A 26,949-nucleotide genomic window follows, 5' to 3' on the forward strand; every position below is an offset into this window, starting at 1 on the left:
CCCTCCTATCTCACTGACCTCACCTCACCTCACTGACCCTACCAACCCCCACGGTCCTCAGATCCACCTCAGCTGGTCTCCTTTCCACCCCCAAATCCAAGCTGCGCAGCTTTGGAGACGGAGCCTTCTCCAGGGCAGCACCCAGGCTCTGGAACTCCCTCCCCCAAGACATCCGTGACTCTCAGTCTCTCTCCATATTTCAGTCCCGCCTCAAGACGCACCTCTTCTCAACTATCATTTGCTAGCCCCCTGTTAACCGTATTATTATTATTATTATTATTATTATTATTATTATTATTATTATTATTATTATTATTATTATTATTATTATTATTATTATTATTATTTTCTCTTTCCCTTTCTTCCCTCGTCCTAACCCCTCCCCCCACTTCCCCTACTATTGTAAAGTGGCTTTGAGGTCTTGAAAAGCGCTATATAAATTCAATTTATCGATAATGTTTCCAGCAAGATTAATTAAAGTGAAGTTCATACTTAAAATCAACGTTACATACACCCACTGGTAGATACAAGTAATTATGGGGACTTTATCATATAAAGTCAGAAATAAGCCCAGTTTCTTGTTTACCTTGAAAAAGATATACCTCATGCAGAAGATGTTATTCTAACTCTTATCTGCTGTCGCCTCACTCTCCCTTATCACCTCTATCCCCCATCTCTCCTTTCAGATTATCACTTTTTTTCTTCTCCATTTCCCTCGTGTGTTGCCCTTTGAGACACTCTGGGAATAGTTCAGTCTGACAAGAGAACTTTGCAATTAGCATAAGGAATGTCACCTTTTCTCTCAGCTGCAATGACTAGAGTTGTCCCCTAACCATCTGTTTGTTTGTTGTGTTTGTGTGTGTACGTGTGTGTGTGTGTGTATGTATGCATATGTATTTGTGTCTACTGTCTTGGATGTATGTGTGTGTGTGTGTGCTTGTGTGGAGGATTGTCCACCCACTCTGACTTGATATTCAGTGCTAGCTTGTTGCATTGATTATCCATGTTCACCCTCGCCTGCCTCCTACATCTCAACTTTGCGTCCTTGGTGCTCCCACCTTCTGGACTCGAGCAGAGGACTAAGAATATTTGAAGGAAAAATATTAGCCATTTAACTTTAGTGTTCGTGCCCACGAAGGATACTGCGTGTGTGTGTGTGTGTGTGTGTGTGTGTGTCTGTGTGTGTGTGTGTGTGTGTTTCTCCTTCTGTTTGATTTCCTTACAGCCTTTTCCTACCCTGCTCAGTCAACCACCAAGAATGCTCTGTGTCCATGGTTTCAGGCACAGAATGAATTTCCATTTGCCAGTCAGGAAAGCTACAAGCTGTAAATCAGTATATTGTATTTTGTATCACTTTGCATTGCACTGTAAAGAGCAGAGATGTTGAGTGAACTCCCCAGCAACACTCTTTTTGGGTCCATATGTGTCACTTGGTTATCAATAGTTCAAGTGATAAATGTATTGACAAATCAATCAGTCATTGCATCTGTAAATATCTTCTGTCCATCTTTAAAACTGGACATTGTGCAGACGTTGTTTAAAGCCATAGAAAGGAATTCAAGGCAAAGATCTTCTCAAAGTTTTTAAACGTCACGCCACGCTGCATATCAGGGAGTGTTTTATTTATTAATGACTAAACTCTTGATTTTTCTGTTATATAATTTTGCCGACTTTTTGCCAATGTTGAAATTCCATTTAAAAATATTTATTGATTTGTCAGTTTATTTATCAATTAATTATTAAAGGTATTTTTGGGGAATTGCACTTTTATGGACACTACGGTAAGGATCAGCACGTAGGCCTTGATACATGGGGCGCGCGCCATACTACCACAGCACACCGATTTATCAATTGATTATTGAGTAGCACAATTGGGACCCTATCATTTATATTTAGGCCCGTAACCGTTTCTCTAATTCAATTTAACAGTCATGTTCATCCTTTTTGTTTTCATAAATCTAAAATGTCTTTTCATCTGGAATAAATTCACACATTATTCCTGTCTTTTCCCCCTTTGATGTTCACCTCCTTCAAACAAACAAAGTCACTTTTGCTTACAGTACTTTCCATTCCTGTGTTTTGAAGAGAAATGTCGCCCCCTAGTGGCCACATGATGTAACCACAGCCCAACAGCTCGAAGTAATATAAGTAATGGTTTGATATTTGTTTTTTCTCTGCTTTCTATTTTGGCTTTATGCATATGCATGTATTTCTTATCACATCGACCTGCTGCAGCCTGGGGATATCAGAAGAAACAAGGTCTGTTTTATGTATCCCACCGTATATTTTTCATATGTTTGTGTCATCATGTGTTTAGGAATTCTATGTGTCTGTGTGTTTGATATGTATGTGTACTTATTGAACGAATGGGAGCTTAATCTTTCTCTGTCTTTGTAGCAGCTTCCGTTGACAGTTCAGGAGCTTCAGGAGGAGCTGAGGGCTCACAGGGAGATGAACAGTCGCTTGCAGCAACAGCGACAGCATGGGAAATCTGGCTCTTATCGAGAACTGCATACAGACCAGGACCACAGAGGGGGGCTCAGTCCTGGCCACAGCCCCAGACAAAGCTCCAGCAACCTGCACAGTCCTGGGCCGAGGAATAGCCCGAGAGTCAGCCCATCTAACACCTACAATCCGAGGCAACAGGAAGCTGATGTCATCATTCACAGCCCTGGTTATGGTTGTAACTCTGCAGTAGCTGCGCAGAGAATCAGCCCTGCCAACACCCTTCACCCTGGGCCTAGAAACAGCCCAAATCAGCCCGTCTACACTCATAGCCATGGTCCGGTGGTAGCGCACAGCTCTAGTTCACTCCGGCCCCCTAGCCCCTGCCAGGTGCCCGGGTGTGATGGCTTGTCCTCGTCTCCCCCACTAGATCCATCAGAGGAGAATTTCTTCCGGCTACAGTCGGAGCACGAGCGGCAGGCCAAGGAGCTGTTCCTGCTGAGGAAGACCATGGAAGACATGGAGATGAGAATCGATTCCCAGAAACAGACTCTGGGCGCCCGGGACGAGAGTATCCAGAGGCTGCTGGAAATGCTTCAGGGCCAAGGTCAAGGTCAAAGTCAAGGTCAGGGACACTTGAGTCGGGGACAGCGGACAGGCATCATAACCATGGCGGCGCAGGAGGCTGAAACGCAGCTGGAGAACATGCATGTGAGAGAGGTGTGTTTCTTCTTCCTATTTCTGAATGGTCCAGGGAGGAAATGGTTATGTAGTAGTGTCAATATTTATTATTTATTATCATTGGAGTGTTTTGATATTGCAAATCATATTACACGATCATGTTGCCTGTGTCTAGTGCATGATGGCTAACAAATTCAAAACATTAAAATGCCATGTCATTTTTAATACCAAACAGATATTGTAATATCATTTATAAATGGTTAAAGTGTTACATTTTTTCCATACATACTGTATATGATTTATTTGGTTTATTTATTTTTTAAATGAGCATATCCGATGTTGAGATGAATTAATAACATTTGACTGAGCAAATGTTATTAATGCATATGTATATGGTTATGTGTGTGAGTACCTATGAGTGTGACTGTATTATGTAGAGTGTGAAAGCAGAAAGCAGCTCAGCAGGTCTTATCAATGGGCCAGATTAACATACGGAGAGCGTTAAGCCTGTGTTCAGCCATGCAGTTTTACAATCTGACTGGGTTTGTTTGTGTGTGTGTGTGTAAGAGTGTGTTCCTGGATATGCACATGCTCATATGCCACTTGTCTGTGCGTTGTGCATAGCATTGGGCAGTTATTCTACAGCAGAAGGCATGCAGTCATCTTGTTGTGCATTGGAATTTTATTGTAGCTCGTCAAAATTCTCAGTTTAATTACAAGAAAAAGTATTTGTTATCTGTGTGCTCATACCTCATGCTTTACTGTTGTTATGCCTCCGCGCCAACGACATCTAAGAACGTCCGTCCAATGCAATATTTCAGGAATGCCTGGAGGGACTTTCTTCAAATGTGGCACAAATGTCCACTTGGACTCAAGGATAAACTGATTAGAATTTGGTGGACAAAGGTCAAATGTCAAGGTTACTGTGGCCATAACTCAAGAATGTATACGCTATATTATGACAATTTCACACAAATGTCTACAAGGATACAATTATGAAGTGATGACATTTTGGACAGACATTAAGGTCAACTGCAACTTGACTGGTTGGCGGAGGCATACAACCGCAAGGCGGTAATTATAGCTTTCTGTCTTCCTCAGAGACTTTTTATTTTATTTCATTTGATTGAGACTTTTAAAGCAGCAGCCCCGAGCGGTGGTGTAGCACAGGTGTGTCTGTATCCTCTGCCAGGAGGGCTCGCAGTAGGCTGCTCTCTGCTCCTCACTCCTACTTTGTTTATTTTTAACTCCTAAATCTTCTTAGCCTTTAATTTCTCTACCTCTCTGTCAGTGTGTGTGTGTGTGTGTGTGTGTGTTTTTGTGTGCATGTGCCTCTGTGTGTTGTATTTCTGTGCATGCCTCTGCTATTGTTTGCGTCATGATGTTCTTGTTTTTCTGTCTGTTATGTTGTATGTCTGCCGGGCCCAGTCAGAAAGATTGCGTGCGTGCGTGCGTTTGTGTGTGTATGTTATGTGAGCATGCGTGCACATCTGGGGCCTGTCGGCTTAGCGTTTCAAGCGAGGACACTCCCTCGTCGTGCTGCCGGTGGCTGCTGGGAAATCCACCCGTGCCGGGTGTTTGGTCAGTGTGATGATTTTATCAGAGGGGAGTGTGGGTGTTTCAGCCCATGCTAATGCAACCACTGCTGTGCATGTGTGTATTAGTGTGTGAGAGTGTGTCTGTGCTTAAGGGACCTAACCATGCTCTGTGTGTAAGAGGTGAGTACCTGTTCACACACACTCTGTGTGCTGTGCTATTTTTAACTGCTTGACAGCTTAACACATACTGTGGGTGCAGTGGAGGAGGAGGGGGCTGAGTTGGTCTGAGAGGTGAGGGGGAGAGATGGGAGAAAGGAGTGTTTTTCTAAGGTAGAAAAACAGACTGTGTTTGTCTGAATATTAATGTATGATTAATGAGGGAAAACACTCTGACCGCCCTGATTGAAAAGAGAGGCGATTGTTGTTCTTTCGTTTTTTTTCCCCCCACATCGCCTTCTGGCCTCCTCTCCACCGGGGTTGAGATGGGGAGTTTGTGTGTGTGTGTGTGTGTGTGTGTGTGTGTGTGTGTGTGTGTGTGTGTGTGTGTGTGTGTTTAATTATTATTTATATATTGCAGCTTAATTGACGTAGTTTTTAAGTCAAACTAAAACCCTGGTTAAGAGTGAAACAAACTGATTTGTAGATAGTACTAGACTCAATGTTCATATGCTGTAGAGCTATTTCAATTGATACTTGTAGTTGTATGTTTATTCAGATGATAAGAGTTAACCATGTTTAACACTTTGCATGGACCATTACATATAAGACAAATGTTTAATAGCAACACTACCAGGCTGGTTGCAAAATCATTGTAGTGTAATGAGGATTAGGGAAAGATATTGAACATAATTAACAATGTAGTGTTGATAGATACATATGGATTGTCCAGCTTCACACAGTACAGTTGTCATACAGTTGTTTTATGTGCAACAAATGATAATTCAAAATCACACTTAAAACATTTACATTTGGGGGATTTCAACAAACAGATGAATACAGATTAATTGAAGTATTTCTATGCACTCATTTAACTGTAAGAAGCGGCCTACTTCCTGTGAAGGCCTCTTGCCTTAGTTTATGTGTCAGAGTACTACTCTGACACATAAACATCATTTAGCCTTACACTTGCACTTGTCATGGTTTGTGAAGGCGAGCCGGTGATGGTAGCGCAGCTATTGCCTCTATTAGGGGGCACTACTCTTAGCTCTTTTGATTAGCTCCAAAGGAAACCAGCCCAACTGCCTTTCATTACCGCACCCATTACTCTCTTTTAAACGACCCGGCTTGTTTAGCTTGAGCTGGGATAATAAATGCCTCCATTTTCAGTTCAACTCTGCTTTTATTTATCCTTCAAACATATCTTAGGTTTCACACGGGAGCTTTCTTGCTATTCTTTGCTGGATTGATGAGAAATGATCACCTTAAATGTGTGTTTCTAGTGCTGTTGTTTTTTATGTTAGGACGGTTTAGGTAGGATATGTGAAAATGTGTGAACCTGTGTATGTGTGTATGATGCAAATCAGAGAATTGTCTTTCTGTTGTACATCTCAGGACTCACAGACCAAGGCCAGATGTGAAGTTACTTTGACCAGCTGTCTGTGGTTATGTGTGTATGATATGCTGGTGTGCAGTATGTATGGATATATAGCTCACTCCATCACTACTTCACTTGCTGATGTGTGTTGTCAGGGGATGGTGTGTGTGTGTGTGTGTGTGTGTGTGTGTGTGTAGTGGTGCTCTCTCGCTTGTGTTTCCTGCCTCCTTTGTCAGCTGTCAAACTGTCTTAGCTGCACAGACCCGACATACAGACACTGGCACATCTGTGCCAACCTATTCACTTGGCTATTCAGATAAAATGATTACACTGGTCAACATCACCGTTGACGCCATATATTAAGTCGTATGCTTTAGTTCTTCTTTTCACTCAGCTTCTCCTCTGTAATATTTACTGATACATTCTTTACACTACTAGCATTGTCCACAATGTGGCAGTGTTCTGTTAGACTTTAACTAGTTATGTGTGATGGTACACACATATACACGCTGAGAGGCATAAATCTGGGCCTAATCGGCTCTCCCCAGCCACCAGGTCCCTATAGACCCAATAATAACGGCCGCACCACTGGTCTGTTCCTGTCCGGCCCTGACCTGCTGCCAAGGGCGTGCACATGCACACTCTCACTGTGAGATTTTTACTCAGAGATTCTACTTTCATACATATCATACTGCAGATTTCACACGGTCCTTAGGGAGCTCTGGATAGAGTTAAGGCCCCTACTGTATATGAAGACATCTCAGTATTAGATCAGTACTACGTAGTATGTGGCATTGCTCTAGTGTTGAGAACGTAAGGGCAAAGCACTTATTGCTCCCTTTGTTGTTTCTATCGTTCGACTAGCTTCAGAAGTCTTGCTGCTGTTTCTTTTGGCAGGCCCTCTCTGTCTTCCCCTGCGTCCTCTCTCTCAAACTTCCAAAATGTAGATTTTTAAAACTTGCTCGTGCCAGCATGTTGAGGAGAAGTGGAAGTTCACGTCAGCAAATCCATCTTTTTTTTTTGTAATCTCTTTCCTGCTTTTTCACTTTCTCATACCACCAGTTGATCAGCTCTCGTCTTTCTGATCTGCCTTTCTGCCTGTATCTTTGTCTGTCCATTGACATTTCCCTCTCTCGCTCTTTCTTTCTCTCCAGGCTGATATGCTTTCTGTTGCGGTTAAGTTAATCGGTGAAAAGCTTGTCCCGGGCCGGGCTTTTTAGTACTCCATTGTTGATTTGAGTTTTTCAGCCTCCGCTAATGAAGCCTCTCTCAACTGACATAAGAAGACCACTGTAAATACAGTCAGTCAACACACACACACACACACACACACACACACACACACACACACACACACACACACACACACACACACACACACACACACACACACAGAGACCAATGCACCACACCCCGGGCACCACATACTCGCCACGCTCTGTTGTTCTCCCAGAATGTTTAAACGGAAAAGTTTATCGGCACAAAATTACACCCCTCAAACCTTCTCCTCGCCCCCTCCCTATTTCTCTTTAAGGCTTTCCCTCCGATTTTTCCCTTTGTCTTTTCAAACGGCTCTTTCAAGACATCGAGCTGATAGGCGGACACATTTTCACATTTGTGGCAAGCAAATGTGTTTTCTTTTTCTGTTACTGATGGAGAAGGGATGGGAATGTGATTGATGAGTGTGTGTGTGTGTGTGTGTGTGTGTGTGTGTGTGTGTGTGTGTGTGTGTGTGTGTGTGTGTGTGTGTGTGTGTGTGTGTGTGTGTGTGTGTGTGGAATATGTCCCTGTTCTAGTCTGCGCATGGCATATATGACACCATTGCCTTCAGGCTAGAATTGAACCTTTTGACCGTATCCTTCATTCAGGATGCCGGCACTTATTGCTATAGTGTTACGTTTGATCCTATTCATTCCATATGCTCGGCCCTCTGACACATGTGAAGCAGAGGAGATGGTCTTTGATGACATGCTCTCTTGCATGACTTAATCTCCCCCATTGTACTCTTAACTGTACGCCAACCATTGTTGATAAGGAGGTAATACGCACACTGTCTCCACGGGATAGATACATACTTGAATGTGCAGACTGACATACACACACACACACACACACACACACACACTCACTCACAGTGATACATTAATACACATATGGGAAGTAGGAGATTAGGATTGTGGCAGCAATGGGCATACCAGTCGGTGGGAGGCATGCTCTGACTGCAGTAATCCCTCCTTATCCACAACTGACGTGGACAAGAGGATAAGGCCCTTGTCATTACAAACTTACTGGGAGAACTGGGAAGGATGGGAGCAATGGGAACTCATGACCTCTGACTGCCTTAACATAGATGTCCTATCTCCATGTGGTTTCCGTCGGATTTGGTAGCTTTTCTTTACCCGCTGATTGTCAGAGAGTCAGTTTACATTAGTTTCCCGTGCTACTCACACCTTTTCATTCTCCTTTGAGGTGCTACATTATATTCTGTATACACATATATTATATTAGGCATTAGTCAGTGTGAGCTGTGTTTTGTGATCCTATGTAGCCCAATTGGTATTCCATCTGTCCACATTTGCCCCTTTCCAGCAGCTGCCTATAGCACAGTCAGGCAGCAGTGGCAGGCAGCCCTCACTTTTCTCACCTGCTGTGTAGATGTATAGATGTGTTTGAATCCATGTATTACAGCACATGCTATAGCAGTGTACAAAGTCCTGCAATGAATTCTCTGTGAAGCTGGAAGTGGTGGCCTAAAGCTTTGACAAGCCTGCGGGTCATAAGCCTGTGTGGTTCAATAAAGATAAATCTGGGTGGGGAATTGAAAGAGCAGTGCTTGCCACCATTGTGGGGCCTTTGAGCAAGGGCCACTCCCTCACTACCACAACTGAGGTGCCACCTAACCCCCAACTGCTCCTGTGGAGCCGCTGGGTGGCCTGCAGATCAGACGGTGGTTTTGCCGGGCTGCTTCTGGGTGTGAACACGCGTGTGGCTGTGTGGGTGTGAACAGGGCGTTTGTGACAGAGAGAACATTGCTCTCAGCCATACCTCCATGATTAAATAAAGTGTTTTGTTTTTTTTTAAGTAAAAAATGTAGTTAGGAATGTAATATAGTTGGTATCTTTGCTCTGACCACACACATAGCCTCCCTGCACAGATATGTGATAGCTGCTGTGCTAGCTAATATCTAAAGTCAGAGCCTACAGTTGGATGGTAGTGGGGCTGATTAAAGCTCAGCAGCAGCAATGATGGTTGTGTTGGATAGATGTTGTAGTGGTGAATTTCACGTAAATGAAGCAGCTGCCTAAACTAGCTTGCAGGCTTTACTACATGTGTTGCTGTGACTCTTTGAGAGAGGGGATGAATTAGCTCTACGGTCATTTCAGAGGCTTTTGTAAATGCCGATTTGTATTTGACTTCCTTATATTGAAGGTGTTTCTAATATTTGATCCACCCCATTTACCTACATTGGCAGACATTCAAATTAGTGCAACAACATAACACAACCATGAAATGGTTAGTCGAGGTTTTATACTGGGATAATTAGAAATGATTTCTCTTTATGACAGAGCAGTTGAAACTCATCTCTGTTCGTTGCCCCCAAATGGATTTGTCCGAATACTCAACAAGTACGTTTAACCTGCTTTGTGTTGGTATTTCTGTGTGTGTGTGTTTGTGTGTTTGTGTGTGTGTGTGTGTGTGTGTGTGTGTGTGTGTGTGTGTGTGTGTGTTTGTGTGTGTGTGCTCGTGTGTGGGCATAGTTGTAGGTCAGAGCTACCATTAATTATTGATAGAAGAAGTGTAGCGCATGTGCTGGTAGAAAGTGTTGCTAAGCAAGAGGCTTTAGGCTGCCAGAGACATCTGCGAGAGAGACAGAGATAACAAGTGTGAGATAAGAACTAGAAAGATAGAGACATATTCATATGACCTATAGAGTGTGTCCTTTCTGCTGAAGAACAGACACAGAAACAGAAGAGAGCAGAGAACATAGCAGCACATGCTGTTAGAGACGGAAAGAAGCCCTCGGGAGAACCATCTTAAAGATCTAAAAGTTTTTTTCTTTTTCTTTTGCAAAACAAGATTTGTTAAGGATGTACAGTGGAGGATAACAGCACTTTTTAATTAGAGGAAGAGGCTGGAACTGGACAGACGGATCAGTGTATCTTTTTAAGAGGCTCTGAAGCTGTGGGTGTTAGAAAGTGCTAAAGATGATGAGCCGCCAGGCTTATTTTTACCGGGTCCCTCCCCAGGAGCTCCATCGCCGGAACCAGCTCCAGGCCGATCCGGCCAAGACCAGGGCTTTGCAGACTGTTATTGATATGAAGGTAGGACTAACAGGAGATCTAGAATCAACAATGGCGACGTTTTAAGTTATTATGTGCTACATGGGTGGGTGTGTATGACAAGTTTAAACGGCGGTAGGTGTTCAGATGAGATCTTAAGTCTTATGTTGCAGTGTAGTTTGCTTTTCAGTTGCAGCTTGTTGTCTGGTTTAGTTCCCTACCAGCTCCATACCTACAAAGATTTAATTGTTGATGTATTGTATTGTATTGTATTGTGAACAATAGTAGAGGATCTGGCTCGCCTCGTAAATGCAGACACAAACATACACGAACAATATATAAAACGTTGTCTCATTGTTGCCTCGTGTCCGTATGGCGGCCATGACCAAGTAAAGGCCATTATTGGCCCATGCGGAGTTGAGCACTTATTCAATTTGTTTCAAATGTCACATATGGAAGCTTTCACTCTCATCTCAGCCTTTTGAAGTCGTTAGAGCTGTGAAAAATGCAGTTGACTCCACATGCGTCTCCATGCACACCCCCACACACACATATTTACTCTTCATTCAGCAAACACTTTTTCTAAAAGTAGTTCCTTTACTGCGAAACCACAGTTATTTTTTACACATACTTTGTGATTTGTCTGCCTATTAGCAGACTGCACATGTGCTAGGGTGCCCACGCTGTTGCATGAGAAAGGCCAAATTAATTGAAAATTAATTAGAAAGGTAAAGTAAACATTGCCAGAAGGATTAGACATATATAGGGGGGGGGGGGGGGGGGCAAGAGAGAGAGAAAAGATACTGTAACAGTCTTCCTTTGACGATGTTGATAATGAGGAAGACATATTTCCCTGGAGGCATTGTGGTCCTCTGTAAACGATGTTGGATACTGAAGCTAAATTCTGTATGTTCTTCGTCCTGTGTGTGTATGTTTGTTCCCGGTTTGTGCGTTGTTTGTGTTGTTGCTTTTTCTAAGTGGGGCATGTTTCCGTTTTATGATTACAGAACACCAACCCCCCTTTCTGTTTTGATCCTGACGTTATCTGGCAGGTACAGTAATGAGTGCTCACCTCTTAAACCTTCTGTCAACTCAACATGGGCTACAAATATACAATATTTGTGTTTTCCCTTTCATAAATTCTTCCTTGGAATGCAGCAGCGCCATGTACAGTAGTTCATGTTTCAGCGGTTTTGAGGCCCAGCTTTCCTTACATGTATTTCTATTCTACTGAATGTTGTTTTTGATATTACCCTCTGTATTTTCTTTGGGTTTGCCTTGTTTCTCTTCCTCTCGGTAATGTTTTTTCTTTCTGCAACCTGGAGCAGAAACAGATAACAATCAGTTATTAAAGCTAGAGCATGGCTTATAATACAGAAATCAATATAAATGATTGAATAGCATAGTCTGTGTGTGGGCATTTTTGTATTGTGTGGAGGGATTCCCCCAGATGCCACCTTGACTTTTTTTTTTTCTGGGTGTTCATTGAAAGTCTATGTCCTTGCATACACTCTCTGTGTGTGTGTGTGTGTGTGTGTGTGTATGTGTGTGTGTGTGTGTGTGTGTGTGTGTGTGTGTGTGTGTGTGTGTGTGTGTGTGTGTACCTTTATGCATTCCTGTTTGCCTGGTGCGTTTGGGTGTTTAGGATGTTACATGCAGCACCGTGTGCTAGCAGGGGCTGATGTCAGAGGATGTAATAGAGGTCAGATGCTTACATGTTGCCTGTGGTTTGTGCTGATGGCATCATGCAATCTGCTTCCATTTATTCCATTACCTTTCTCATCTCTTCCAAGGTTTAGCATTTAACGTATGTCTGAACCCATGCAGCTAAACAACCTCTGGACCTGTCCATGACAGACCCTTCCATTCACTCATAGATACTGCGAAGGAAAACATCTTGGCTGCACACAACTGTCTGCCTTGATATTAATAGATTATAATCTAGATACAAGATGCTACAACGTCTTGTGCTGAATCGAAGTTTGCACTGTTTTAGCCAAAAACAAGTATTACATTGTGTCCGACATTCATTTACTTCCTGCCGTGATTGTCCAGTTGTGCAAAAGTAAAAAAAGAGCCACAGTTTGAACCTCTCCCTTAAACTCTCTTTTCACATTCTTTGCACAACTATTTATGGCATTTGTCCCGTAAACAATCAAGTGCAGCACTATGAATGTCTTCCAGGAGAGACTGTCTGAACATATGAGCCGCTATCCCCTCTCTATGGTGGCCGTTTTTCCGTTAACCTGCTCCCTCACTATATTTGATAGATACATCAATACCATGTGAGACAGGTAAGCACTTATTAAAGTCCAGAGCTTGATATCCAAAGTCAGATCTTTGCTGACTCTTTGCCTGCCTACTGTTGCTGGTGCAGGACACCAAGATCTCCTCCCTGGAGAGGAACATCAGAAACCTAGAGGATGAGGTCCAGATGTTAAAGACCAGCGGCCTGCTGCACCCCGGCGACAGGCAGGATGAGCTCAAGCAGGTGGAGGTCTACAAGAGCCATTCTAAATTCATGAAGACTAAGGTAGAATGTCTCTGCATGCCACCTGAGACAACTTCACACTGCATGAGCTGAGTGATGCATGTTTGCCTTAAAACATACAACTGTTTTTGTTGTATGTCGCCAAAGTGTGTGGTGAAATCTTGATTCCAAACTGCATGTTACAGTAGGTTGTCTTTTGGCTGCTGTATCGAGGCTTTTAGCATCCTGTGTTGCATGGATACCAAGAACTCCTACGCTTATAAATGTATCTGTCATTTTTAGAGTGAGGTTTCTTGTTTATTTCCCATGAAATGCTTGTGTGCCTTACCTGCCTTACCTGTGTGATGACCAAGCATTGTACTGCTCTCGTATCTGTGACGGCTGACTGTTCTGAGGGAGCATACTCAGGCCCTATCAGCTTACAGAGCACCGTCTCTATTTACTGTCCTACCTTCAGCTGGCAGGAAGACCTTTAGAAAGGCCTGACTAAGATTTCTCTCGTCCAGGCTGTATACTGGTTTATTAATTGGGTCACAGCGGTGCCAAGACTGACATGCACATTTTTGAATAGCAACATAAACATTTCTACAGGAGCCATATTAAAAATGTAGTTTCAAGTTTCATAGAGTTTCAAGCTGAGTGATGGCTGAGGCCCATGAGTAGCGCTCCATGTGAAAATGTTTCTCTTTTGTCCATTAATGGTGCTCTTTGTAGTGCCCATTTGTCATTGCGTCGGGGAAGTTCCTGATACAATCATAAAAGAGATGTTTTTATGAATGGGGCCCTGACAGATGAATGTGAGCTTACAACGGCAGAGGAAAGAGCTCTCTCCTCAGCCGCACTGACCTGGGATGATATTCATCACCGTGATGGCCCTGGCTCGCTCTCCCATGTCTCATTTCTGCGTAACATACAGAGACACCACGCGCATGGATATGCACAGGCTCCCAGATTCATTCTATATCCTTGAAGTGTTTAGGGTCCTGGTCTTTCAGCAGTGGTGGCGACTGGTGTTGAGGTGAGGCTGTGATAAGAGAAACCAGAGAGGACAGCGTCCCTGTCCTCTCTGGTTTCCTCTGTGGACTTTGGCTTACTCGAAACACTAGAAAGTAGCTTCTGAGAACATGAACATTTGTTCAAGTATGATAAGTGGACATTAGAGCAGAGGTGAATTTATTTATCCAGATAATCATTTCTAACAGAACTTCACCAAGTGCAACATTCTGAAGCCTCAGCGGTGTGGTTGAGGAGTGCAGAGTGTGGAGGAGTGAGGAGGAGCACACAGCCAGCTGGGAAACCTAGGCTGATTCCCAGCTGGCTTTGTGCCGTACTTTAGTGGCTTGCTGTCTTCTTGTCTTTGTGTCTCTGTAGGAGAAGGACTTGTCCCCCTGTGTGTCTTCCATCAGAACAGCTTCCACCTTCCTCCTCCCCCCACAACAGCCCTGGATCACAGAACAAGCAGAAGTACTCTTCATTAGCCTCTCGTTATTTATTTTATTAAACCTAACATTATTGCTCCTTATTTTATCTATATTGTTCTATCACTTTATGATAATATTTTCAGTCAACTCCCTACACATATTCTCCCTGTCTTAGTATCCTCTCAACAGTCACACCTCACCTTTTGGCTCCTATTATTTAGTCACCCTTCTCCCTTCTCTTTATTTCTAGGAGCGAGGGTTGATTGGTCCAGCTCTGGTCCAGTCAGAATCCCCCCGTTATGAGGCGAACCCTGCTCACACAATTAGAGAAATCTCCATTTGAATCAGCTTTGTGCATTTTTGGAACCAGTAGACAGATGACAATCTACTACACATAGCTAGCCTCAGCACAGAAACCTCCCTCTGTTAATGCATTTGATTTTCTGTGTGGTTTTCTGTCCTGTTCTGTATAGCCTTCCTTAAAACAATCTGTAATCTGTCTGCTATGTGAGCTTAATATTTCTCACCATAACTCTGTCTGCCTGCATGCATTTTCACTCTCGCGGTTTGGTTTGGTGTGTCCATAGAGCAGACAGTAGGCCTGGGACTCCCCTGAGTGAGGACTGATAATGTAGGGCGGTGTGATAATTCAATATTGTAATATATCATCTCTCCAAATAAATGCACAGTGACAAAATTGACATATGTATATAATATATTAACCAATTTCATGTTTAAATAGATGTGAATTTGTCACAGCAGGACACGTTTCTTCTTAAAAATGTATTTGATTTTAAGATAGTAAAACAATTTGACTTACTAAAATGAAAAAGTTATACGTTTCACTGTGACTTTAAATGATGAGATATCTATCACACTATTTATTTTGTCCATATTGCCCACTCCTAAATTAAATAGCAGGTTTTGGCCTCTTTCATAACACTTGCTTGTTCTGAAAGATCTCTTTATAGAAAACAAAGTGTTGGAAAATGCTCACATTCTAGATTTTGTACAACAGCACCACACACATTGGTGTGTTTTCGCAAAAAGTGTGTATGTGGTTTGGGTGTGTGTGTGTGTGCATGTGTGTTGTTGTAATCTGCAAGTATATCAATTGACTCAAAGGTGACAAAAGGTTTTCATTACAGATTTGTGCTGGTGTTTCTGTGATTGTCAGATAGAGCAGCTGAAGCAGGAGCTGAACAGGAAGGAGACAGAGATGCAGACCCTGCAGACCAAACTAGAAACACTGACCAATCAGAACTCAGACTGCAAGCAACACATCGAGGTGCTAAAGGAGTCGCTCAGCGCCAAGGAGCAACGGGCCAATACACTGCAGACAGAGGTCAGTACACACAAACAGACACACACACAGAAAATAAGCTGATAGTCCAACCCTGGCACATTTACAGTGATGATGATGAATGTGCGCTGTTCCTGGAAAAATAGCCTTTATGACTAACTTGCATGCACTTATAAGATGACAGAGGTCATCACGACCTCTGCAAGTGAACACGATCCATCTTTTTCTGCCTTTGTTTCTTTCTCTTTCTGTTTCTCTAATGAACGTTGAGGTGGGTGTAAAACACTTCTACGTGTGTGGCTCCTTTAGTCCACCCACTGGTGGTACGTGTGGGAGGGTCAGTCAGTCAGAAGGCCAGAGAAAGCTGGCAGCTGGCAGCTTCTTCATCTTTGAAGTTTCTAAACTCTATGGCTTTAATGATTTTATCACTGCTGTTAAGGATGGAAGCGTGTTGTATGTAGAGAGATGGAAGTGTATGTGTGGGGGTGGGAATGGGGGTTCGGTGGGGGTAGCATTTAACGCTTTTCTCTATCACTCTCTGGAGCACTGATACTTTAGATCTCTTTGTGCAGTTGAGAACGGCCCGCTAACTATGTCCACTCATCATTACAGGAAGCAATTTGGGCCAAAATTAGACCTAATGGTCCATACATGTGCAAGGAATTTTGGCCCTCGCAGTTAGCAGAATACATCATACTTAAAGGAATTGGTTTTCAGTGGGTGGTTTCTGTGTGTACATGTTTTTGTTTGTGTCTTTCTGAAATGGCATGTAAATAAATATTTGTTTTCAGTCATGTGACTTGCTGAAACCTATCACCATTGAACGCTAGCTAATGTTTTTTCTAACCACATTTATGAGCAGCTCAGGTCAAGTTCGCAGTGATGCACTGTAACAAAGATGGCTAAGGTTTGCTGGCAGTCATACAACCAATATCAGTTTGTAAGAAACACGTTATCTCATTTCAGTGGGCAACACATTGCATGTGGAAACAGTACATCATTTGGAAGTCTGTGTTTGTGTGTGTTGGTGCAGGGGAAGGTTCAGTAAAAGGTTACCAACCCAAAGCTTATGAGATGTTACAAGATGTTGAATCTCTTGTCCCTGACAGGATGGCTGTTGCTCTTTTAAAAAAAGGCTTAACATTTCTTCAAATTCATACATATGAATCCTTGATATACTTTATGTTAACAACTTCAAGGGAAATATAGAGTTTACACTCTTTCTCATGCACACATCTTAAATCACCATAATCACTGCTACACTGTAAATCACAATTGAAGCTAACATAACCCTCTCTGAATACTCGGTTCAGCTCAGGATGCCAATGGGTAACATAGTTTATGCATAACACATGAATATTATACCCTTAAAATATATCATTCTTGTTGGTGAAGTCTATAATTGTTAGTTGCTTCAGCCAGTAAATGTCTCTGCCAAAGTTGAAATGAAAAAGATGCCATTGAGTGGGCGGGCAGAGTGTGTGTGTATCTGTGTCTGTTAATATGACACAACTATGTGTTTGCTTATGCATTAACATGTGGGTGCATGACAAGGGAATTATACATAATTGAATATACAGTAATGCTCACCGGTCACTGGGCACATCTCTGTGCTCTGCAGTCTGTCTTCTTTTCTCGTATTCTAGGCTACTGCAGCGGGCGGTAATCAGATCTGACAGTCTTGTTCACCACAAACACACACACACACACAGTCACACACGCAAAGACATACACACAGAAACACGTACGCTGTCAGTGCTGATTGCTGGACTCTCAGCTCTGGTCTTGAGTAGTTTTTCCCTGCTATTGAAGTGGCATTTACTCCCGCTTTGGAAAGGCTAGGGTTTCCTGGACTAAGTGGGCAAACCAGAGGATGAGCAAAGATATTGAGTGCGCTTGAGGCCAGCCGTTGCCCTGCATTCCTCTACTGTCTGTCAGTCATTTGGTTAGAAAGCACAGCCATACTCACAGGGTCTCCCTTCTCACCTCATTCCTTCCATCCTCTCATGTTATTACTTCATCCCCCTTCAGCAGTTTGTTTCTTTGTAGCTTTCCGACATCCCATTTAAAATTCCCCAGATTTCCTCTCTGTTTCACTCTTGGCTACTGGGGCATCATACCCCTTCCTATATGTGTGTGAGTGTTGGTGTGTGTGCCAGACGGTCTCATCATGAATGACAGTGATTGGTACAGTAGTCCACTCCCCCAGAGACAGGCTGGTGTCTCCCAGACCTGAGGAGCAGCTTCATCTCACAGACACTTGTCTCTAAAAGCAATTGACAGGATGGGACTGAGAAGGGACCAGTCAGGGAACAGAGCAGGCACTGTGAGCGAGGGAATGAGAAAATGGAAGTGTATTTATTTGTCAGTCAAAGTTAAGGACAGATTCTAAATGGGCATGATTGAATACGGCTCCAGATAACTGGAAAATGTGGAAAATAATGAGTCTACGCTCGTGAGTCTGCTGCCCACGTCTCTGGAAACTTAACCCTTTAATACTGTTTGTGTATGTGTCATTCCTGTCCCGATCACGACAATGCAGGGCTGTAACCATACTCCAGCCGATCAGGTAACTTATCAAAGACCTTCCTGAATATTTAACCAGCAAGGAACAAAAGAACAGGCCACAACCCCAACGGTAAAGGGGTTCGCATGTGCTTTGACTTTGAGAACATAGTTTTGAATATAAACATTTTACTAAACGAGGTCAAATCAGACCGTGTTAAGACGTCTGGGCCTGTGCATGAGGTTCGGCTGTTCCCGGTCACACTTGGTCGCTGTGATGACATGCTCAGTGATGTTAATAGGTACGCGTCCTTCGTCTCTGACGCATTACAATCCAAGAAGATGCAGTAAACTCACTAATGATGATGATCTGCTCTGATCGCATCTACCAGCTGTCACTCGCTCAGTCTGTCGCTCATCCAAACTCTTGCCACGGCCTCCAATTACGCTGCTTTATTCCAACAACTTAATATGTAAACATGTGGCTTGCACTTAAACCAGGCCTTGGCAATTTTCACACGGTAGTACTGCGAGCGAAAAGCTTGCGCATGACATAGCTTTATGCTCAATTCAATTTGATTTGAATTGAATTGAGCGTAAAGCTTGCTCATGGCATTTTACAAGTTGTTGGCACTATTGTCCTACTCAATTCATGTTTGTGATAAAAGTTAACTCAATTCAGTTTCTTATTATATCACATTTGCTTTGTATAATGTTTTGCTAAATAGCATTTTCAGTATTTGGGATTTTACTTTTCAACATTCATGAATATATCCATAATCATAACTCTATAACCTCAAGCACGAGTTTAACACGAGCGCTACATATGATTGGGGACCCATCTGTGGGACTTACTACCTTGAAAACCTCTCAACATCATGAAAATTGCCCACAATGTCAAATCTCAAGTCATTGAATGAAAGTAACGAAAGAAATATTGACTTTATTAGACACAAAGACGTTTTTGTTTCTTCATGCATGATAATAAAGCATGCTTACTCATGAATCGTGATTAATGCACAGCATGGTTATCCTCATTTTACCAATGGATTTTGAGTGTATGTGTGTTTGCACATTATTTTATAACACAGAGTAATTAATACACAGAAAGTGATATTCACTAACAAATCATTTGTATGTGTGAACTGGTTGTTTGAGCTTTGTTCCTGCTCTTGCGACCATATCTGTGTTGGATCCTGATCCCTACAAAACTAGGCCCTGTGTGTTGTGGCTCACTGGTTAAAAGGTATTGCAGAGATTCAGGTGGAAATATTGACATATAGAATATCTTAGCAGCACAAATCATTTCTTGGCATTCTCCGTGTGACCTGTTATCGCTAATCACCTGAGTTATTACCTTCAATTTTTCTTTATGCAACAAATTACGGTGTATTTAATGTCTTTGACAGGTGTTAGTTAAGATTTTCTTTTTCTGAAGGTCGATGCGCCTTGATTTACATGTTTATCACTTGAGGCGAGTGTTTTGCAGGTGGCCACTTTCCCACACAGGGGAAAACCAGACCTGAGGTAAGTACAAGGTGCTTAAGTTAACGTCTGAATCAGGCACATAAATAACACAGTAACATAACATTTGATACTTGGCTCCTCACATAATGCCAACAAAGGTGTTCGGCGCAGCACGCCTTTAATGTACGTTTTGCGATGTAGCAACATGTCGGTGTTTACAGAGAGCAGTTTGTGGTATTTCAGTTTAACTTTCTCAGATGTGACCTCAAATATCTTGGGTTCTCTTTCATCACCAGCGTTTGCGGTGTGTCTGCCAGAAGACCTCCACTAAGTTTGGATTTTAAGGTTGAGGTCTAATGACTTGAAGAAGATATACTGTAAATGACTCAAACATGATTTGCTAAAATCAACCATGAGGACAGTGATGAATAGGGAAAACAAGAGGAAAATAAAAAAGTATGTGGAGCAGGAAAGGGAAAGAATCGAGGATGAATGAAACGAAAGGAGGAAGTGAGAAGTGAGAGAATACAGTTGCTTGATGGATGTAGAAGGCTGTGGGATTTTGTCAGTGAGTGATGTGATAGTACGGCGTGCTGTGGTCCCTGCTGGACTGTTTTTGTTGATCTTTCCTTGTTCTCTTTGCTGATTAATGGTTCATATAGGTAGTGAGGCGGAGCAAAGATGTGGTCTCAACCTGGTTACGCTCCGCCCTGTGCTCTCCCCTGCTGTGTTCTCACTCTCTGTCTTTCTTTCTGCCTCATTCCCTTTTGCTCCCTCTGTCCTTATTTCTCTTCTCTCATAGGGTCTGTTTCCATCTGTCTTCTCTCCCCCCATTTTCTCGCCTACTTCTCCGTCTCCTCTATCCATTCTCATCCCCCATCTATTAGCACCACTGCAAGGAAAAGTGATTGTACAAATTAAATTTAGATGAGAATTTAATAAACACACTGAAAACAACAGTGTACGTTCGGCATAAAGCAAAAGGAAAACAGTTCCTGTTTTAGGCTGACCACTAATTATCAACTTCACATTTAAACCCTGCAGACCAGTTACAACATGACCTCATCTGGACCGGACTGACCATGGTCACCACTCTCAGGCCCAACAGCATGCTCCTGGGTTCCTGGGGTGGTGCGGTTTGGGATGCAGTGTGAATAGCAAAGCGTCGGGCCCCCCAGAACAAACATGGCGCGGTCCAAGATAAAGCCCCCGCGAGTTCTTCAGAGGCCATGTGGAAAAGCTATAAAGTGGAGTTATAGGGGTCAGAATGGGGATGAAATATTTAATGGTTTACACAGAAAACGAGGTAAATACGTGCACAACCGAAAGAGCCGACAAACAACCGGTCTGTTACTTTTGCATATGCACACGAAAACACGCACGTTTGTGTTGTCGTGCATATTTCATTGTAAATGAGGCATTAAGTCTGAGCACATCTAAGGTACAGTTAATATGTGTGATGGTTTATCCCACATGAAGGTCTTCTATTTTTGCGCATTTTGAAACTAAACAAAAACACACATGAACGCAGAGAGTAATTAGGGCTTTGCCTGGTCTGCTGTCAGTCAGCGGCTGGTTTACCAGTCGGCAGTGAAGTGCTGATAGAGACAGCCAGAGACAATACTCTCCTTTCTTTTTGTCCGACCTCCTCTGTCCTCAGGGTCACCCTGCTTTCCTCAGACCACTTAACCTCTAATTTCACACTGACACACACACACACACACACACATACACATTACATACACACATGCATGCAAAGATACACGTACCTAAACATGCAGTGACACAAGAATACAATTGAAGAGTTTTCATTCCCTCTTACAGTTCAGTCTCTGTTAGTAGTGGGCGTCTCAATAGAATCAGAAGAAGCACATATTCAGTATGGACCTTAGAGCCTACTCTCTTCTCCTCCTTTTTGGGGACAATTATGGGTTTTTTGGCTCCAACACAACACATTTCATATGAAAAGAGTTGATGACTATGAGGTTAAAGTCCTCCCTTTCAGCTTTAAATGTATTTTCGAGTGGCCTTGGTGGTTTATATAAAAGGGCTACAATTTCTACACAGTTGACTGGATATTCACCTCCTCATGAAAACTAACGATGGTGCTTTGAATTTAGTACTGGCAGGTCTGTGCAAAAAGACTACTTGTTCAGACAATTACCTAAACCATGGTGGGGGCTTTAGGAGTTCCTAATGTTCAAATGTTGGAACAACTTATATTATTATAATTAAATGGGGCTGAATATTCAATCTGTCATGATAATGTCAAATTTGTTTCACAGTGAAGAAGTGCAACAAGCTGTGTCTTGTATTCCTTTTAATGTCATCCTGATCTATTGCATGCTTTGTTTCTCCAAGCAAATTGTAGTTCTCTTAAAGCTAAACAGAGGAAACTAGCGAGACACACATAACGGATGTAAATGACAACATTTGAGAATCAATGTTTGGAAGCACTTTAGATTGACATCGTTGATAGAATATTATAGAGAAATGTAAGTGGCTGTTTTCTGCCTTTTAAAAATACTAATGCCGGCTTACAGTAATGTTGTTCAAGTGAGGCAGCAAAGGCACCACAAATGAACACAACCCTGCCAATTCTGCAATGTAATGGTAAGATCAAATGTTCACTATTGTTTTTGTAAATAGCTCTTTGACAAAAGAAACATTTCTTTAGCTTTCAGCAACATTGTGTGGCCTTCATTAGCAGATAAGACAGTTTGTACAGTTGTCTTTGAGATGGTTCACTTATGTGACCAAACAACCTTAGGATTAGGCTATATTATTTAATTAATTCATGTTTCTGTTTTTTCTTTTAAAGTGTCAACCTCTGTGTTTTCTGTACTAAAAGATCATGAGGGTGTTTTAGAGCAGAGCGGATAAATGACAGACAAGAAACTGTTTTACTTGTTGATCGAGCAGAAATCAAGCTGATTTCAGGCACCTACTGTACGCTGCAGACCTGTGATCGTTTGGCACATGTTTGCCAGAGTGACTGTTTAGTGTGGTTTGACAGGAAATGGATTCTCTGGAAACAGGATGTAGCAACTGGCGTGTGGTGCTGAAAATGACCAGGAAAAATAATCAAAGAAGGAGTAAGTGTTAATGAGGGGGAACGCCTGCAGCATCTCTTCCTTTAAATGTGCAAGTAGTGTGAGTTGTGTACATCTCTGCTGGAGGAGATGATGATGATGATGATGGATGGAGGGCAATAGAGGGACTGAGGCAGATGTGTGCAGTGAGGGTTAGTGTGATGTACTCGGGGTGAGTCCCCTACATTTTCATGTGTCATATATCCATCCTGTGGTACAATCCCAAAAGCATGACATGATTAATTTTCATGCTTTGGCAGAAAACATTCATTCATTCTGGTGACAAAGATCCTTTTGTTAGTGGATCCTGGGAGTTCTCTGTGTGTGCGTGTCTGTGTCCTTGTCTTTATTTTTTTTTTACAGCTGCGCTTTCCCATGTTCTCTATAGCCTGTGGGCAGACAGCTGTGTTGCCATGGTTTGATCCACAGATGTCTGAGTGTACAATGAGACTGTGCCCCAAAGTCCACCCCGCAGCTCCTGCTGTGAGGTAGTTTACATCCGCTTATTATCCCTTGCTCTAGGTGATTCGACTATTAGATGACTCCTGGTCAGGGCTCTGAATGTTGCCTTAACCCTGGCTTTGATGACACACCTTAGATGACACCCACCCTAAGACCCAGGACAGGGAACATCTCTCATTTCCGCACAGATCAGCCCCGGTGTCGTCATGTCTGGCACGGCCATTTCAGGTGGAGAGGAAATCCACTGTGTGTGTGTGCTTGTATATACAGTGTGTGTGTGCGTGCATGCGTAATTGAGAGAACGCAGAATCAGCGCAGGGTCTTGGTGAAGCTCGGCCCTTGTTCACAGTTGCTCTGTGAAGTGCCTCATTCTTCCGTTTAACATTGCAACTTCCCCTTGCACCTGTGCACACACACATACATGCCAACATACATTAATGCGCTCATATTAAAAAATCCCACTTTGGTCTTCAGACTGCCTAACCTCACAACCTTCAACAGCGACCTCTTGACATCTATTGGACGTTTCTATTGCCTCATCTGGAAACTATGGATAATTTAACGCTACTCCTTCTCACATCTGTGAGTATAAGACACCCACAGTCAGGTGCTTATACACTGTTAATACTGTAAACATAAGTATTTCATATATTTCATAAAACATTTTTTATCCTTCCACCAATCTTTGATGATGCAGACATAGGTCAGAGTGAAAGAAAACTAACAGCAACTAGCTGTTGTTGTACCTAGCAGTCCACATTAATTCTCTTCCTTCTTCATCATATGAAGTGTGGTAGTTTCTCTTTGATGCATATATTTCAATAAAAATAGATATTTTAATAATTATAGCTGATATGGGAGACTCTGGTGGTCTAGCATCATCTTGAAATGAGATAGCCATCCTTATTTTAGTGATACAATCCAGACTTGGCCGTATTAATGGTAAGACAAACATGAATTAGTCAAACATTATTTCATAAATTTAGATGATTAATTTTACAGCACGGGCCTTTAAATAAATTATGTCTAATGGCTGCTCTGTGCTGTATTTATACAGGCTCGCTGGACGTCATAGAGCCAGAGGAGTGAATAGCTCACACAGCTGTGTTTAGTGCACCGCAGCAGCCCGAGTAGACCCCAGTTCAGACATCCCATATACTCCACCAGACCCACTCTTGGGATTGAACAACTTTTATGGTGGCGTTGTCAGCTGAAGTGACGTTCGTACTTATTCTTAGAGCTTGAGCAAGAGATAAGAGATCATATAAGGAATGTTTTTCTGTTCAAACGATGACTCTAGTCGCACCAAAGTGGGTGAGTGAGAGTGCAACTGTCAGTGTGTGAGTATGCAAGTATCGGTGCATCCCCAGGCCTTTGCTGTGGTCTCCCCATCGTCTCTGGTTCTGCCGTTTTGACTGTGGTCTACTCATATAGTCCCTGTGTTGTTTATTGCGGCCCAGAGCCGACGCTGTGCCGGATACCTTTGCAGATTCGCCTGCCAGAAAAACTTTTATGATGAAATGTGAGGCAGGGAAAAGGGAGGTGAGGACAAACAGAGAAGCTGTTTTCTTTAAGCCTCTGTTTTACTTTGCTCACCAGTGTCCAGAATCCACATTTGGCTGTCATTGTAAGCATGAGAGAGGAAGTCAAGAACAATGGATGTGTGTTTATGCATGTGTGTGCATGGTTGTATGTTTAACTGCAGGTCCATGCATGTGTGTATGTGGAAAACTGTTGAATATATGCATGTTCGCATGCACACATCAGAGTCGTTATTAGTTAGTGAGGATTCCTTTCAAGAAATTCCACATATTGCAAGGAATTAATAGTTATGGAACCACAGAATATTGAAAACATATCGAGGTCCTTTTTTAATTTTTTATAAATAATATGGTGCTGAGTGAGGGGCTGGAAAGCTTAAGAGGGTTTTGGGGGGAAGATGTGTTGATATAGATGTGTTTTTAATTCATCTATTCTGAGGAACGCCTCAATGCAATCTCCAACGTCCCTTTAGGATTTGAACTGGGTCAGACTCAACAGTGCAGTGGGCCTCAGTACTTCTTTCCCCCACCTTTCACTTTCTTACACTTTCTCTCATAGACTAAATAAAAAACTGTGTGATAACAAGTGATAACAAAACAGGATATGGTCCCCAGTGTTCAATTGCATAAGCAGAATGAGTACCCCAGTTGTCCTTAGCATCGTAGGAGTTCTGCTTTGCATGTTATTGCTCCCACATGGAAACATACAAAATGAGCAAACATACAAAGTCATAGCTGGGAAATATGGGCCGGTCCCAAAGACAACCTGGCTTGACGACTTAAGGGATTTCTCACACCGACACATCACTTTGTCTCGCCACAGGACCTGCGCCTTTAAATTGCAATAGGAAACCACCTGGAGAGTTTGGAGCATGGCTGGAGCATTGAAAGAGAGGTAGTAGTGGCGGGTTGAAAGAGAGAGGTGTTGTTGGAAGACGACATTGAGAAAAATGGGACTAGAGGGAAAGGAAAATTGGAGAGGAAATTGAAGGAGAAGCGAGAGGTTAATCACCTTGACTTGTTAGCTGTCTATCATCTCAGCATGTGTGCCAGCTGATAAAGCCATACAGTATTTCCTGTAACAGACCTGCTGATGGAGTAGTAGTTTTAGCCGCTGGAGGAGCAGCATGTCAGTGGTGTTAATGTGCTCTTAAGAATTCCCATCATCTCTCTCCACCTTCTCTCACTCTTTCATTTATCTCTCCTCTTGCTTTCCCCCTAACTCCTCTCCATCCTTTCATCCCTGCCTTCTCATCTGTCCATCGCCCTCCTTGTTTTCCGTGTACTGTGCCTGGCAGTGGTGAGTGCTTTAAGAGGGTATTAGCAGGGCGTCTGTACAGTACTATCACAGCTTAGTGGGCCAGTGCAGGTGAGACAGCAGGGATTTCCTGTTAGGCCTCTCTGCTACATTCTTGCTAAATTGCTCTTTGCCAGGTGGGGTTGGAGGGCAGAGGGGGAGGGGTCTCTCTTTTTCCCTTATTCTGTCTAATACACACACTGGCAAACACGCACGCAAACACATGTGGCAGAACATGGGCGCAGCACAGAATGATGTGTGAGCGCATAACATACTATACGTACAAAGGATTAGTAATGTGTGTGTGTGTGTGTGTGTGTGTGTGTGTGTGTGTGTGTGTGTGTGTGTGTGTGTGTGTGTGTGTGTGTGTGTGTGTGTGTGTGTGTACGCACACCAGTGGGAAGGACAGAGCAGGGCTCAGTATTAGACTCTGGTCGTCTGCCAGAGGAGCAATATGAGATAAATACTTCACCATCTTACACCTGGGGGTCTTGGCCTGCTTTAATGCTACTGCTTGAGAGGAGCCCTCTGTGTGTCTGTGTCTCTCATTTTACACAAGCACATACACACATAGGGCAGGCAGAAACTAACTGTGGCCAAACACAGCAGTATCTGTATCTGTTGTGTTATTTTCCATTTCTGTAGTTAGTAGTGCCACATTATTGTTTTTTTATACTGTGGTTTGTTACGCTTTAGTTACTGAAATACTCCCAACAAGTGGTGGAAGAAGTATTCAGATCATTTACATGAGTAGCAATACTGCAATGTATACATACTTTATTCCATCCATAAACATCTTTTCACAATTAACAGAATGTTAAATCGAATAAATATAAATGAATCAACTTTAGAGGTTCTGGACGGTGTGTTTTTGAATGGTATCTAATAAAAG

At 42.7% G+C, this 26,949-nt stretch overlaps 1 protein-coding gene across 5 annotated transcripts in view; it reads left to right on the forward strand.

Moving 5' to 3' along the window:
- Nucleotides 1-26,949, forward strand: part of LOC115011075 (ELKS/RAB6-interacting/CAST family member 2) — a 147,072-nt gene that overhangs the window by 5,320 nt on the left and 114,803 nt on the right. For 4 of the 5 annotated variants that reach the window (XM_029436015.1, XM_029436020.1, XM_029436018.1 and 1 more), the window contains 4 exons: nt 2,236-2,259; nt 2,398-3,165; nt 12,856-13,011; nt 15,568-15,735. In XM_029436015.1, coding sequence (XP_029291875.1) covers nt 2,236-2,259; nt 2,398-3,165; nt 12,856-13,011; nt 15,568-15,735 — 1,116 coding nt within the window. The remainder of the gene's footprint in view (nt 1-2,235; nt 2,260-2,397; nt 3,166-12,855; nt 13,012-15,567; nt 15,736-26,949) is intronic. The other variant, XM_029436019.1, reaches the window with a different exon arrangement.

Source organism: Cottoperca gobio, chromosome 7 (assembly GCF_900634415.1).
Source record: "Cottoperca gobio chromosome 7, fCotGob3.1, whole genome shotgun sequence".
NCBI lineage: Eukaryota > Metazoa > Chordata > Actinopteri > Perciformes > Bovichtidae > Cottoperca > Cottoperca gobio.